The following is a 17634-nucleotide window of genomic DNA, read 5'->3' on the forward strand; positions in this document are numbered from 1 at the left end:
TAAAAAAAATTAGAGGGTGATGGAGCAATTCTGACTTCAAATTCGTTTTCAGCGGGCCAAAATACTATAGGAATGGTATGTCTAGTTCAAGAAACAGACATCTTTTTTTTGTGTGCCTGTGTAATTAAAATTATTAAAAGCTGTCGAGAAACATTTGCATTAAAAATTGTAATGTTGGAAAACAGGGATAAGAGGAACATATACCAAACGTTTTGTTCGAGATTGGTATCAATGCTTTGATGACGTCACTGCGCTTGCGAACCAACGCGTCAGTCACGTAACGAAATCATTTTGGAACATATTGAAGAAATGCCTTAATACACTTTATCAAGTATGCGCTAAAAATCTCAATTCAGAAACAGCCAAGGCGACCGCCGAAAATAGACCATGTGATGTAACCCATATCCTATGCTTACCTTTAAGGCTATGTTTACATGACTATTTATGTTATAAAAAGTTAGAATTTGCATCAAAGAATCAAAATAGTTGGATGTGTAAAAATAACTGAGCACTGTTTCTTCAAATTTTAATTTTCCGTGAGAATTGTAAGCAAGTAAAAGTAAAATGGTTAATATTTGGTATATGGACAATAGTAATGCTGATCAGAGATTTGATCATCAGAAGATACCACAACATTTCTTAAGTACTCAAGAACTTTTAGAATTGACTGGAGTTGAATATTTTAAGGTAACATTATGGTATATTGTCAACATCGTTGCACTGCTTTAATGCTTTGTTTCACATTGAATCAAGTATTGCATGCTTGATAAACAACAATTTTTGAAAACAAATTGGGGTGTGCTGGGGATTGAACCTACGTTCGCCGCGCGCTAGCTAAAGACCCTATCCACTACACTACAGATACCTGGCTGGAAAAAAAAATCTTCCACACACTCTACAACTTACTGATAGACAAGTGATCCTACTTATCGACTCAAAAGGGCGGGCTAATTTAAAAAGGTTTTCACGGAGATATTTCAATATTCCAAATATTTACATTGTAGATGAATATAAAATTTGAAAGTGTGTCGAAATAATACTGTAAAATATTTTTATATAACTGAAGGTCATATGAAAGGATTATTATAAAATTAATTAATTTTTTAAATATTATTTACTAATTAAAAATTTACAAATTGGTGGAAATTAATTTCAAAATTTTTTATTTATTAATAAACAATTCTATTAGTGTTTTATAGCCAAAAAAGGCTTTTTAAAAATAATTAAGGAAACAATTTCAATATATTAAAATAAAAAATGAAAGTGAACATATAAATTCTATTTTCTAAACATTTAAATCAAAATTATTATTTACAATTTATTTATTTATTATAATTGAAAAATTTATTAATTAATTAAAAATTAATTTTTAAATTTTTTTCGTTTTAAGAAAGATTTAATTAATTTTTTAAAGTGGAGAAAAATTGTTTGTTAAAATTAATGAAGTAAACAAATTAAATACATTAAAATAGAAATAGAACAAGTAAATAAAACAAGTAATATAAACACATTAAACAAAATTTAATTTTCAATTATAAAAAAAGGATTACCTAATGTAAAATAATATATTAAAAAATAATAGAACTAGCTAAATTATGTTTTCAATCTATGTCAATTATAAAAAATGCACTATAAATTTGAATTAGAAAAATACCACTGACAAATAAAAATATTTACATGTGAAGATCTATCAGTATCACATAATACCCAAGTAGCACGATATATCAACCAGATGTCACGGTGATATCACCGGGGAATGTCACCGTGACATCAGGAAAATGTCAAAATGTCCGCCTTACGGTGATATCATGGTGACATCAAGGTGATATCACAGTCATATCACGGTGATATCATGGTGATATCACCGTGATATCATGTTGATATTTTACAGGGACTTGAAATTTTTAATAATTTAAAAAATAATAATAAATAAAAAAATAATAAAAATAATAAAAAAAAAAATAATAATAATTTTTTAAAAATTTTAAGTCCTTGTAAAATATCAACATGATATCACGGTGATATCACCATGATATCACCTTGATGTCACCATGATATCACCTTGATGTCACCATGATATCACCTCGATGTCACCGTGTGATATCACCGTCAGGCGGACATTTTGACATTTTCCTGATGTCACGGTGACATTCCCCAGTGATATCACCGTGACATCTGGTTGATATATCGTGCTACTTGGGTATATTATTTTACATTAGGTAATCCTTTTTTTATAACTGAAAATTAAATTTTGTTTAATGTGTTTATATTACTTGTTTCATTTACTTGTTCTATTTCTATTTTAATGTATTTAATTTGTTTACTTTATTAATTTTAACAAAAAATTTTTCTCCACTTTAAAAAATTAATTAAATTTTTTGCAAAACGAAAAAAATTTAAAAATTAATTTTTAATTAATTAATAAATTTTTCAATTATAATAAATTAATAGATTGTAAATAATAATTTTGATTTAAATGTTTAGAAAATAGAATTTTTATGTTCACTTTCATTTTTTATTTTAATATATTGAAATTGTTTCCTTAATTATTTTTAAAAAGCCTTTTTTGGCTATAAAAAAACTAAAAGAATTGTTTATTAATAAATAAAAAATTTTGAAATTTATTTCCACCAATTTGTAAATTATTAATTAGTAAATAATATTTAAAAAATTAATTAATTTTATAATAATCCTTTCATGTGACCTTCAGTTATATAAAAATATTTTACAGTATTATTTCGATACACATTCAAATTTTATATTCACCTACAATGTAAGTATTTGGAATATTCAAATATCTCCGTGAAAACCTTTTTAAATTAGCCCGCCCTTTTGAGTCGATAAGTAGGATCACTTGTCTATCACCCACACAGCACCGAAAGTTTCCTAAACCTGTATTAAAGCTGTGCGTGCCAAGTTGGAAAAATTTACCGTAAAGCTTAGCACAGGTTGTGTAAATATGTAAATGTCCGCAATTGAGTAAATGTTTAGCGTAAAACTGTACTGAATCTTTAAATTACGTATTTAGTACAGGTTTAGCGTAAAACTGTACTGAATCTTTAAATTACATATTTAGTACAGGTTTAGCGCAAAACTGTACTGAATCTTTAAATTACATATTTGGTACCCCTATCGAAAATTCCGTTATCGAAACCTATATAGGAAACTATATGGGAAACTATATTTTTTCCCATATAGTTTCCTATATAGGAAGCTATATATAGCGTCAATAATATAAAAAAAAAATTCTTCCGACGTGTTGACTCTGAGACACGAACCCTCGACCATCATAGCTCTCAACCGCACTGGGAGCGCCTTAATGGGCTCGACCAGGGAAGGCTATGAAATATCTTGAGAAAATGTCTCTTATAACGAAAATACTTTAAACAGATACTTATATTATTTTGTAAAGTCATCAAACAGTTTTTCAGATGTTTATTATTACAAAGAGTATATTATTGTATACATATATTTTTTTCCAATGGTATATGCGTTTTAATACCCAATTTTATATTCGGAGTTTATTAACTTCAACATTTTAATTTAGAATGACATGAATTTAAATTTTAATCAAGTGAACTCTGCATAAATTTCAATTTTTTTGGAAATAAATTAAGTAACAATGTTCGTATAGCAAATTTTTTTTAATAAACTAATGTAATTTGTATAATGCTAATACTTAATTACAACTCACTTTAAACCAGAATTTTCTTATATGAAATTAATGTGATCAAACATAAATTATTACATAACTACAATTCAATAATTATTTTTTTTTAAACAAGGAAAATAAGTTACATTGACAGAATTCTCAAGTTTTTAAAAGTTCCAAAAAAAAGTTATCAAGCAACAAAAATGTACGCACAATTTTATTATTTTTAAACACTATAATATTAGGGGTACCTCCAATTTTAATAAAACTTGGTATACTAACGTATTTTGGTGCGTTAATTATGAAAATGTTAATGAAAATTGAAGCAAATTTGATTATTATGGTAAAAACCGACGAAATGTTTAATAAAATTGTGCGTAAATTTTTGTTGCTTGATAACTTTTTTTGGAACTTTTAAAAACTTGAGAATTCTGTCAATGTAACTTATTTTCCTTGTTTAAAAAAAAATAATTATTGAATTGTAGTTATGTAATAATTTATGTTTGATCACATTAATTTCATATAAGAAAATTCTGGTTTAAAGTGAGTTGTAATTAAGTATTAGCATTATACAAATTACATTAGTTTATTAAAAAAAATTTGCTATACGAACATTGTTACTTAATTTATTTCCAAAAAAATTGAAATTTATGCAGAGTTCACTTGATTAAAATTTAAATTCATGTCATTCTAAATTAAAATGTTGAAGTTAATAAACTCCGAATATAAAATTGGGTATTAAAACGCATATACAATTGGAAAAAAATATATGTATACAATATTATACTCTTTGTAATAATAAACATCTGAAAAACTGTTTGATGACTTTACAAAATAATATAAGTATCTGTTTAAAGTATTTTCGTTATAAGAAACATTTTCTCAAGATATTTCATAGCCTCCCCTGGTCGAGCCCATTAAGGCGCTCCCAGTGCGGTTGAGAGCTATGATGGTCGAGGGTTCGTGTCTCAGAGTCAACACGTCGGCAGAATTTTTTTTTTTTATATTACACAGGCACACAAAAATTAAAATGTGGTTTGGCCGAGACACTACACTAGTCTATTTTCATGTATTTTTTCACGCTGAATCCGAATCCGAAGTCAGAATTACCAGATTGGCTTTTATTCTTGAGATAAACTCAAAAAACTGCTCAGAAAGAAAAATAAAATCAAAAAGTTAAAAAAATTTTTAATGTCACTGCCATAGTGTAATTCCATGTATTTTTTGTCACTGAATCCGAATCCAAAGTCAGAATTGTTAGATTCGCTCAAATTTTTGGGATAATTGCAAAAAAATGCAAGTAACAAAAAACTCAAAATACTCAAAATCAGTTTTTTGGAATTATCTTGAAAATTTGAGCCAATCTGTCAATTCTGACTTCGAATTCTGATTCAGCGTGAAAAAATACATGAAAATGCACTGTCGTAGTGTTTCGGCAAAAAAATTATCTGTGCCCCTAATTCAGAATTTTTATCAGTTTTTGGCGATTTTAGCTCAAAGAAATTTTTTTTTGCCGAAACACTACGATAGTGCATTTTCATGTATTCTTTCATGCTGAATCAGAATTTGAAGTCAGAATTGACAGATTGGCTCAAATTTTGAAGATAATTCGAAAAAACTTATTTTGAGTATTTTGAGTTTTTTCTTACTTGCGTTTTTTTGCAATTATCTCAAAAATTTGAGTGAATCTAACAATTCTGACTTTAGATTCGGATGCAGCGACAAAAAATACATGGAATTACACTATGGCAGTGACATTAAAAATTTTTTTAACTTTTTGATTTTATTTTTCTTTCTGAGCAGTTTTTTGAGTTTATCTCAAAAATAAAAGCCAATCTGATAATTCTGACTTCGGATTCGGATTCAGCGTGAAAAAATACATGGAAATAGACTAGTGTAGTGTCTCGGCCAAACAGCTTTTTATTTTTTGTGTGCCTGTGTTATTGACGCTATATATAGCTATATATAGCTTCCTATATAGGAAACTATATGGGAAACAATATAGTTTCCCATATAGTTTCCTATATAGGTTTCGATATCGGAATTTTCGATAGGGGTACCAAATATGTAATTTAAAGATTCAGTACAGTTTTGCGCTAAACCTGTACTAAATATGTAATTTAAAGATTCAGTACAGTTTTACGCTAAACCTGTACTAAATACGTAATTTAAAGATTCAGTACAGTTTTACGCTAAACATTTACTCAATTGCGGACATTTACATATTTACACAACCTGTGCTAAGCTTTACGGTAAATTTTTCCAACTTGGCACGCACAGCTTTAATACAGGTTTAGGAAACTTTCGGTGCTGTGTGGGCAGTAAGTTGTAGAGTGTGTGGAAGATTTTTTTTTCCAGCCAGATATCTGTAGTGTAGTGGATAGGGTCTTTAGCTAGCGCGCGGCGAACGTAGGTTCAATCCCCAGCACACCCCAATTTGTTTTCAAAAATTGTTGTTTATCAAGCATGCAATACTTGATTCAATGTGAAACAAAGCATCAAAGCAAAGCAACGATGTTGAAACTTATTTATTTTATTTTTATTCCCAAAAAATAAATTTTTTTATTGTCCTCCGATAATTAATAACTAATAATTAATAATAGTAATAATTAATAACTATTAATATAAATTAATACAACAATAATAATAATGATCTATTATTATTATTATTATTATTATTTTTAATACTTCTTAAATATTATTTATTTTTATTTTCTGAAAATGTAATTTAAATTTTCAGGAAATGTTCGTCGTAAAAATTGACTGAATATTTAAATTAAATTTTCAGTCCACTTTTGCGATAAAACTTAAACGAATGTTTAATTTAATTATTTAGTCAACTTACCTGCTAAACATTTAACCATGGAGAATAGACTACAGGAGACCAATCTCGTGTATGTGAAATGAGCGTTTTCTTGTTGTAAGCTATTAGTTCTGAAACATGTCGCGCGCGGCGCAGCGTTCGCATAGTTTCTTCTAATTTGAAAATGAAAGTGCTTCTTGGTTCAAAAATATATTTCCCGGTAAAGACACATGTCTCACATCATGAATTTTTCGCGAAGTTAGTTTACATATTGTTTTTTGGCGAAAAAAATGGATGAGGTAAGTTCAAAATAAATATTTTACCTAAAAAAAATTTCCATTATTCACAATGAATATTTATATATATATTTGTATTTTACTTCTAATTCAAAAATAAAATTATTAGTGTAATAGTCTTAGGTTATATTTTGTTCTGGTTTTAAGTTAAATTTTAAATTAATTTAAAGGTATATTAATTTACAGAATAATAATAAGAGGCGAAAATTGACAAAAAGAAAATGTGCGAAATGTGATTCATTCTTAAACCTGAACACAAATCGCAGTTTTTTTAAAGTACCAACAGTAAGTTTAAATCTTTAAAAAATATTTATCAATATTTAAAATTTATAAAATTTATAAATTTTTTTTCTATTTTAAAATTTAGAATGTTACTTTAAGAGACAAGTGGAAAACTATGCGTTTCTTTCGCCACCTGTCGGAACGTACAGAGTACTACCGCTGAACTTGCAACAACTCCCAGCCCCATTTTAGTCAAGCGCATGCATGGGAGATTTGTCTCCTGTAGTCTATTCTCCATGCATTTAACGAACATTTAATTTAAATGTTTACTCAACTTTCGAACTAAACATTTAACGAACATTTAATTTCAATGTTTATTCAACTTTCGAACTAAACATTTAACGAACATTTAATTTAAATGTTTATTCAACTTTCGAACTTAACATTTAACGAACATTTAATTCAAATGTTTACTCAACTTTCCTGATAAACATTTAAGGAATATTTAATTTAAATGTTTACTCAGCTTTCCTGATAAACATTTAACGAATATTTAATTTAAATGTTTACTCAACTTTCCTGATAAACATTTATTCATGGCGGACATTTTAATATTTATGCAACCTTTACTCAAGTTTGCAATTAAACATTCCGAACATTGCAGTTAAAGCTTTAATAAATGTTTACTAAACTTTCAGTGCTGTGTGGGTTTAAATTCAAAAATCCATAACTTTGTCAAAAAATAAGTTAATCTTGTTTTCTAAACGGGAGTGTCCTGCAAAATTTATTCAACATTATGGGAAAATTTTATATGAATATTAATGAATAACAATTTTTTGTTTATAACAATATAAACACAAGTATGTTTTTGTAAGATTTTTAAAACATAGCTAATTATAAAGAGAAATTCAATATAAGTTAGAAAAAATGACAACTCGGGGGTTTTTGGGGTCGCTGATTATGAATCTGATGTTAGTTTTTCAAAATTCAAAACGGCAAATCCAATATGGCGGATGTTTTTTTTAAAATTTTCCGGATCTGTATGAAACTTGTTAAAAAATTATTATTTATTTATTTATTAAAATTATTGGATTTGCATGAAATTCGTTACTCGGTGGTTTTTGGGGTCTCTGATTACGAATCTAATGTTAGTTTTTGTAAAAAAATAAAAAAAACAAAATGAAAAGAAACACAAAAAAATGGGATCAGTGTTCTGTAACCTACCCGTGGTTGATCCCGGTAACTACAAGTAGGTAGGCAAATGACAGAAAAAATTGGCCCTGGATTTCTAAACAGCCATCGCACATCCGATTTTTTTTTAAATTGTTAGCCATATTGGATCCGACATTTTGAATTTTAAAAAACTGACATCAGATTTGTAATCAGCGACCCCAAAAAAAACCCCTAGGAACGAGTTTCATTCAAATCTGATAATTTTTTTTATAAATCACCGATTTTCCATTTTGGAAAACTGACATCAGATTCGTAATCAGCGATCCAAAAAAATTCTCCAAGAATGAGTTTTATGCAAATCCGATAATTTTTTTAAAAAATCATTTTCCATATTGTATCCGCCATTTTAAATTTTGAAAATTTTTTAAAACTGATATCGGATTCGTAATCAGTGACCCCGAAAACCTTTAAATACAGTGGGTGATGAATTTTTCGTTACTTTAAAAAAGTCAGGCGTTAAAGGGTTAAATTTTTTTATTATTCAAGTTAATAAACATAAAAATAATATATATATATATAAATTTAATGAAAATAAAATTAAAACGAATTATTTATTTCATTTCTTTCTTTCATTGTTTATTTGCCTTCTGTTTATTTATTTACAACATTAACGCAGAAATTATTAGAAATAAATTTGGAGGGACTAGGGAATGAACCCTGGTTCGCCGCGCATAAAGAAACAACCTAACCAACTAACCTAACAACACAATAAAAACCTGGGAACAAAATGATCCGGCTGCCGGGATCATTTTGATACGCAGTAAAAATGAACCGGATCAGGGTAATTCTGAGTTTGAATCAAAATGATCCTGATCCGGATCATTTTGATTCAAAGACAAAATGACAATTATTATCGAATAACAAGTAATTATTCAAAAAAATGTGAATTAAAATGATTGTTTCTAATAAGCAAACACACTGCACTTGGAAAAACTTTAATATTTATTGCCGATTTTGTTGTATTTATTACACTGTAAAATATTTTTTGGTTAAAATCCCCGAAATTCTAGTGACGCAAATTTTCAGGGCATTTTGTGGAAAATTCCCTAAAATTTTCTGGGCAAACTATTCCCTAAAATTTTAGTGAATATTCCCAAAGATTAATATCAATAGTTTAAAAAATTGAAATAAAAATTTTAAAATTTTATTAATGTAGAATTTATATCTTACTCACATTATTTATTGGTACCTATTGATAAAAATTTGTTTTCTTGAAAATTATCAAATATTATCATGAGGTCTCGAACGTAAGCGTCATTAGGAGAGATTTAGAAGTCTAACCCTCTACTAACTACGCCACGCAGGCTCATGAAAATACAATTATAATTTCAATATATAAGATGAAACTATGTAAACATGCTTTGTAACTTTAAAAAAGGAAACAAACGTTAAAAATAGTTGTGACTTATGTTGTGAATCCTTTAGAAATATAAATGTTTGTCTACTTAAAAATACTTATTTAGTTAAGTTATAATAACTTATTTATTAAATGAATAAATTATATTACAAATATCTTTCTGTAACTTAAGTAAGTCTAAAGTTTAACTTTTTTGAAGAAGGATTTCAAAAAAATTGAGCAGTATTCACCACATGTGTTTGGGGAAAAATATATTCATTGGAATTTTGAGAAATTTTCATCAACTTTTTTTAGGGTAAATATATACATTAGAATTTCACGGAATTTTCAACAAAATTTAGGAAAATAATCACTAATTTTTTTGGGGAAAATACTTTCCCAAAAAGTATGAAATATTTACCAAAAAAAGTTGGTGATTATTCCCAAAAATTTTTACAGTGTAAATTATGTAAACTAAATTTTTAGGTTACGAACTGTCATGAGTGACAACGTTCACACCGTTTACAAATAACGTAAACAAAATATTAACGGCGCTACTGTCTAAAAACCAAAGATAATGGCGCAAAATTCAAAAGATGAAAAAGTATAAATATTTTATAAAATTGGTTAAAAATATCTTACAAAAAAGAAACAAACATAAACTAATTTCGAAATTAAAAATTTCTTTTACTTTAATCTTTCTTTTTACTTTAATAATCACTTTTTTAAAATCATTATTAATTTTATTAAAATTTTGAAAAGAATTGAGTTTTACAAAGAGTCACAATTGAAGTTATTTACAAATAAACAAATATTACATTTTTTCTGTTATCTTCTTATAATTTTAGCATGAATCGAAAGTTTATTTGAAGTTTATTTATTTATTTTGAAAGTTTATTTAGAACCTTAAAAACCGTTATAAAGGCCATACATTTTTTTAAAGCATCTGAACACATTAAAAATTTTAATTTTACTTTTTTACATAAAAAATATTTTTTTTAACACCCTTTATTTTACTTCATTTAATTGCAATAAATTGAATGAACATGTATGTAATTAATTAATTATTTAAATTAATTTAATAAAAATAAATAAATGTTGAAATTTAAAAAAATTTAATAAACAAAATTATTTTTAAATAAATGAAATTAAGGAACAATCAAAATCAAAAAAATTCTTATTCTTAAATATTTTTAATTGTTATATAACAAATGTAGTAATAATGATAAATTACCTTCATTTAATTTTTTAATTATTTATTATTGTTTATTTTTAATTTACTAAAAAAAATGATAACTTTTATTATTAATTTTTTGACAAATATAATATATTTAAAAATTTTAATAATATTTAATATTTTTTTTAATAATTATTAAAATTAAATTATTATTATAAATAATATTTTTTTAATAATTAATATAATTTAAATAATTATTTAATAATTTTTAAAATTAAATTATTATTTAATATTATTATTTTAATATTTTAATTTTAGTGTGAATCGAAATATTAATTCTTTAAAATGTAGTAATAGTAGTAATTGACAAACCAGTTCACTTAATTTTTAAACTTAAATTTTCTTCGGAATAAATACACAGCCACACAAAAAAAAATTTGTTTTTGACGTGGAGGTCTTACTATGTCTACCTTATGTTTTTGGGGTCGCTGAATTCGAATCCGAGGTCGATTTAACCCCATCAGATCAGGGTTTTGACATAACCCCAAAAAACCAATATGGCGGACACCTTTTGGACAAGTTCATCGGATTCGCTTGTAACTCGTTACTCGGTGGTTTTCGAGGTGGCTGATTACGAATTTGATGTCAGCTATAAAAAATTCAAAATGTCGGATCCAATATGGCCGACGGTTTTTTGAAAAACTCATCAGATTCGCTTGAAACTTGTTACTCTGGGGTTTTCAGGGTCGCTGAATCCGAATTTGATGTCAGTTTTCAAAAGTTTAATACGACGAATCAATATGTAGGACAAATTTTATAAAGAAATTCTAATTTTTTTGAAATTTGGTATCTAAGAGTTTTTCTGGTCATTGATTACGAATACTATATCATACTCTAAAAATCTCACAACTCCAATAACATTTAACTTAATGTATGGACGTACAAAAATTACTTTAATAGTTTGGATTAAAGTCCTAATAGAGGTCTACTTCACTCTATTGAATTCTGCTCAATGAAGGCTTCAGTATACATTAACGAAAAATACCGATAATAAATCTTATTTCGGTCCTCTATTCGAGAAGAGTACATTTTATGTCAATAGTACGAGTTCAGAATTGTTTACTTCGTCCAAGTTGCACTTAATGTTTTCTGCTTAAGTTCTATGCAGTGCAATTGGATCTTGCGTTTGTCTGCATTCAAGACAGGACCCCCCTCCACGTGGTGACGGTGGGCAACGAAGATTCTCCGCTATCCGGCTAAGTCCCTGATTAATAGCTTTGATGCCGTCATGGCAGACCCATGTAGGAAACGTCTTACGATGCAGGGACTTAGAACCCTAGTATCTGCGGTACAAGGATTTAAAAAAGTGACCTTAGTTAAATCAATATAAAAATAAAGTCATTTTTTGAGGTTAGAAAAAAATCTAATCTGATAGGGTTAAATAGACTTCCGATTCAGCGACCCTGAAATCTCTCGAGTAACGAATTTCAAGCGAATCTTATGAGTTTTTCAAAAAAGCGTCGGATTCAAGCGAATCCGATGAATTTTTCCAAAAAAAAGGCCGCCATATTGGTTAAATCGACCTCGGATTCGGATTCAGCGACCCCAAAAACATAAGGTACACATAGTGAGACCTCCAGGTTAGAGCCAAACTTTTTTTGTGTGGCTGTGATATCTTTAATAGTAACATAATTTGATTTTCATTATTATACACTTTATTTTTCATTGTTTAATATTCATTTATAAATAAATTGTCAATGCTGTTAAATTAAAATCTGATCTTAAGTTTAAATTTCTTTGTATCTTAATCACCAGATGGCGCCCTATTATTTAGACCAACTTAATAATCATAATCTTGGCGAGGATCATTTTGATTTACTTGAAGTTTGCCAATGAATCATTTTGATCCGTAACTCAGAATGATACGCAGCAAAAATGAACCCAGGTTTTTATTGTGCAAATTAGTAGAGCTGTGCCAGTTCTAAACACAGGTAATGCAGGTATCTACCTTACCGACATATGGTAACTCTAGTTTACCCTTGGCGGATGTTACCGACCGTTGTCGCGAGATGGCGCTGTTGCTCGCGGGAATTTTTGAATTTTAACCCGTTTGGCTAGGTTGGTGTTACCGACCGTTGTCGCGAGATGGCGCTGCTGTTCGCGGGATTTTTTGAAATTTTTAACCCGTTTGGTCACCTCCCTTACCACCCACTTTCCACCCTCTTGGTCACCCACCACCCCCTTTATTTGCATATGTCTTTTTAAAATTTAACCCTTTTGGTCGCATACCAACCACCCCCTAATTTGCATATGTCTTCTCTATGTATAAACATATACGGTCCCAAAAATTCAAAAATCATAATTAGAACCTCGAGATAATTGACACTCAAAAAACAGCTGAGGAGTCTACAATTGAGATGGTTAGGAGAACGAGGTGGGGGCCATTGGTGGAGAATCCATCATCGCCAACAATATCTTCATCTGTGAAACGCAAGCGATCTGGTGATGCCATGGCGGGTGCTGCTGCTGTGTATGGCGCCATACCGTTGGGGAAGCGTAATGCAATTATTCCATGGGTCCGAAGGAGTGCGCCTCAACCCTTGACATCAGCATCACCAGGACGAGTCCCGACGCTGCCGCCACCGCCAAAAAGATCTCGGCACGTCATGGTGGCAGCGGCTGCTGCGACAACTTATGCCGCAATCCCATTGGGGAGATGCAACACACTTTTACCATGGGTTCGGAAAAGAACCGAACCCAAAAATTATAATAAATAATTATTAAGATAAATTTTTTTTTTATTTTATAAATAATTTTTTTTATAAATATATTTTTTAAATAATAATAATTTTCTCTTTTTCTGTATTGCAAAATATAGAAAAAAGAGAAATGTTTTAATTCTAAGAAAAAAAAATATATATTTTAAGAATATTTAAATTTTGTAAAATATTATATATACATATATGCATACATATACATACATACACACGTATATATTCTTATAAGAGTCATTCCATTATATTTCGAACAATGTCGTTGCCGACTAATTTTTAAAAATTATGATACTTTGCAGGGATGATCTTGAAGTTATAAAGATCACGAAATGAAAAGATTTTTACTAAAATTTTTATTATTTACTTTAAAATATGAATTTAAAGTGTACGAGGTGCTGAAAATTGACAGTTTTTCAGCCAGCAGAAAATATTCGAAAAAACCTATAATTTACCATAAAAGTGTGAAAATTATTATTGCAATTTATTAAGAATGACTAAATTTACTTTTATAAATTGATTTAAGCATTTAAAGATATGAAATAATAGGAAAAACATGATTTTCAATTTCATCTTAAAAATAACCTAATTTTGCTATTTTTATCGATTAATTATGAGAAAGGGTAAATATTAAATTAAAAAAAAACTTACCAAATATCAAGTCATTGCTATTAACTTTCAGATTTTCTTTGTACTTTTTAATTTTTCTCTTTATTTATATAAAAATTTTGAAAAAGAAAATTGCCACTTTGCTAATTTTTGCGATTTTTGAAACTGAATAACTTGTTTACAGTAAAACGGAAAAATCTGGGATTTTGGGAGTATTTAAATATACACTAAATAAACACACTCTAAAAGTCTTGCGTTGGTTTTTGAGCTATTTTGTAAGATAAAGCAGATCGAAATTTCATTAATTTTGAGGCTATATTGACAATAATTTGTTCTTAACTTGAAGTTGGCTCGCAAGTGTCGTGTCTTATAATAAATTCATATTTATTTATATTAAATGACAACACTTGCGAGCCAACTTCAAGTTAAGAACAAATTATTGTCAATATAGCCTCAAAAGTAATTAAATTTCGATCTGCTTTATCTTACAAAATAGCTCAAAAACCAACGCAAGACTTTTAGAGTGTGTTTATTTAGTGTATATTTAAATACTCCCAAAATCCCAGATTTTTCCGTTTTACTGTAAACAAGTTATTCAGTTTCAAAAATCGCAAAAATTAGCAAAGTGGCAATTTTCTTTTTCAAAATTTTTATATAAATAAAGAGAAAAATTAAAAAGTACAAAGAAAATCTGAAAGTTAATAGCAATGACTTGATATTTGGTAAGTTTTTTTTTAATTTAATATTTACCCTTTCTCATAATTAATCGATAAAAATAGCAAAATTAGGTTATTTTTAAGATGAAATTGAAAATCATGTTTTTCCTATTATTTCATATCTTTAAATGCTTAAATCAATTTATAAAAGTAAATTTAGTCATTCTTAATAAATTGCAATAATAATTTTCACACTTTTATGGTAAATTATAGGTTTTTTCGAATATTTTCTGCTGGCTGAAAAACTGTCAATTTTCAGCACCTCGTACACTTTAAATTCATATTTTAAAGTAAATAATAAAAATTTTAGTAAAAATCTTTTCATTTCGTGATCTTTATAACTTCAAGATCATCCCTGCAAAGTATCATAATTTTTAAAAATTAGTCGGCAACGACATTGTTCGAAATATAATGGAATGACTCATAAATAAAAATAAGTTTTAATTTTAAATATGTCCATTTATTTAACACTCTTCTTTTCGAATTATTTTATATATATAATAATTATTAAATAAATAATAAATAAATAATAAATAAATGATAAATAAATAATAAATAAATAAATGTAAATACAAAAAAAATAACATTCTACAGTACAACTTTGCATTGATGTTACTAACATTTTTCTAATAGATGGCGCCACCTTCTACGCAGTGAATTTAAAACTTCAATTCTATATATGTAACGCTCCCAGAGCTGCTTTTCAGTTAAGGTCCATTCACTGTCTCATGTCACGGTAAAAGTGAGCCTTAAGTTAAAAGCATATTAGTATGAACATTTTCTAAGAGATGGCGCCACCTTCTACGCAGTGAATTTAAAATTTCAATTCTATATATGTGACGCTCCCTGAGCTGCTTTTCAGTTAAGGTCGATTCACTGTCTCATGTCACGGTAAAAGTGGGCCTTAATAGTAGAATAGATATTGTAAATGTGGAGTTGCGTGCTCAAATATTAAGTATGTATTAAATAACAGTAGGGGTATTGAGATTAAAATTTTACATTTGCTTATAAATAAAAATGGTATTACCCCCTCTCCATAGCCCACTAACTTCTAGAAATATCTTAATGTAGATATTTTCCACCCCCTCCAGTCCAACTTGCGTGCGCATTCTTTCAATAGAGAGGGTGATGCTTACACTATGTTAAAGTGAAGATGCGTGCGCAGTTTTTTTAAAGTGGGAGTGAAAAGAAGTGAGAGAAAAAAGAAGAGTGGGGTTGATGGCATATAATGCAGAACACAAGCCCGGAGATAGCATAACTGTTACAGATATACTGAAGGAACAACATCCACAGCTGCAACAGTATTAGCATCACTACTCTATATTCTATAAGGTATATATTCTACTTTAACTCCATTTTTTAACCCACTCCCCTTCCAGCTTAATTTTGATTTTTATATTAAAATTTTCCATTTACTTCTGCTTACAGATATAAAAAGAAATCATGGATTTACAAAAACTCAACGCTATTGGTCACATGGAAAGTTTCCTGACAACAAAACCGTTTGCTGAGTTGACTCCAAATGCTTTATATACTGTAACCAAAATAAAGAGGGTGCAGACAAAATTCGGAGGTAGGATTGTAGCAGAACTAGATACTACATTCAACACTTTCCTCCCAGCAAGGTTCGCGAAGCTGTTCGAAGCTGAACCTACGTCACTCACAATGATGGAAGAAGCCGCACAATCTCAAAAATTACAATTAAAATATATCGGCAGAAAGTTTAATGTAATCGAATTTGAATATAAGTAATATTAAAAAATTATTAAAATATAAAAAGAAAAAATAATTGTAATATAAAATTGTAAATAATCAAAATGTGAGAAAAATAAATGTATTAATTTACATAAAAAATTGTTTCTTTTCTTATTTTACCTTCATTATTAGTCTTAATTCTAAAGGTATAGGTTCAAGTAATAAATAGGCGTTTTTTTATTTTTTAGAAACTAATAAATTAATTTATTCAGATAAAGTATTTAAAATTTATTATACATAAGATTCAGAATTTTCATAAAAAGATTTTAAAGTAGTATAAGTACAATCCACTTCATCGACTCCATTTGATAAATTTCTCAATTCATTCGATACATTCAGAAACCAATTTCGAAGAATCATAACAATGTTTACAGCACAATGATTAGTTTGAGTAATATGATGTGTACATGTAGTTAACAATGATTCAGTTTTAATATTTTTAATCGCTGGACAGTCTATATCTTCTAAATTTTGTACATTTAACAAATATTTTTCTAACCACTGCTTTTTTTCAACACCTTTCGTGTAGATAGTTTTTGCACCTCGTAATGTTTTTTGTATAATAGTACGCAGTTCATCATAAGATACATCTCCAGACATCCAGTGGATTCCATGATAATTTTTTGTTAGCCAGAGATTTTCACTTTTATAACGTTGAGGTAGTGAATTCCAAGCACATGGAGGTTCAAAGAGGTAAACTCGAGGTTGAGCATCAGCTTCAAGAGGAAGTATAGCCAACTCTTTGAAAATGAAATCGTTGCAGGGTTTCTTGAAGCCTTGAACGTCTACGATGAACACCATCCTGGAATAGAAATAAATTTCTATCCCAGGAACGTGAGTTATATACCTCTCAGTTCAACCCCCCATTACTTTCATTTTACCCCCTTCACTGCTTTACATCTTCTTGACTATACCGCTGATTGGTTTATACTGTACAATGCGATCATGTATGATGAGGCAATAAGCAGTTGTTTCAGCTGGTATATTATTTCTAGCTTCAAATTCCAAACGTACATCAACTGACGTTTGTTTGAGAAACTCATTTTGTTTTGAACAATCAATAA

The 17634-nt window shown here is 28.4% G+C and overlaps 1 protein-coding gene across 2 annotated transcripts in view; it reads left to right on the forward strand.

Moving 5' to 3' along the window:
* Window positions 1–348: 348 nt before the first annotated feature.
* Window positions 349–17634, forward strand: part of LOC127291361 (acireductone dioxygenase) — a 142122-nt gene continuing 124836 nt past the window's right edge. The window contains exon 1 of one of the 2 annotated variants that reach the window (XM_051320447.1): window positions 349–687. In XM_051320447.1, the coding sequence (XP_051176404.1) occupies window positions 565–687 (123 nt within the window). In that variant the 5' untranslated portion in view covers window positions 349–564. The remainder of the gene's footprint in view (window positions 688–17634) is intronic. The other variant, XM_051320446.1, reaches the window with a different exon arrangement.

The sequence above is a fragment of the Leptopilina boulardi genome, unplaced genomic scaffold (assembly GCF_019393585.1).
Source record: "Leptopilina boulardi isolate dan_hultmark-lab unplaced genomic scaffold, ZJU_Lbou_2.1 LbouV2_134, whole genome shotgun sequence".
NCBI classification, from domain to species: domain Eukaryota; kingdom Metazoa; phylum Arthropoda; class Insecta; order Hymenoptera; family Figitidae; genus Leptopilina; species Leptopilina boulardi.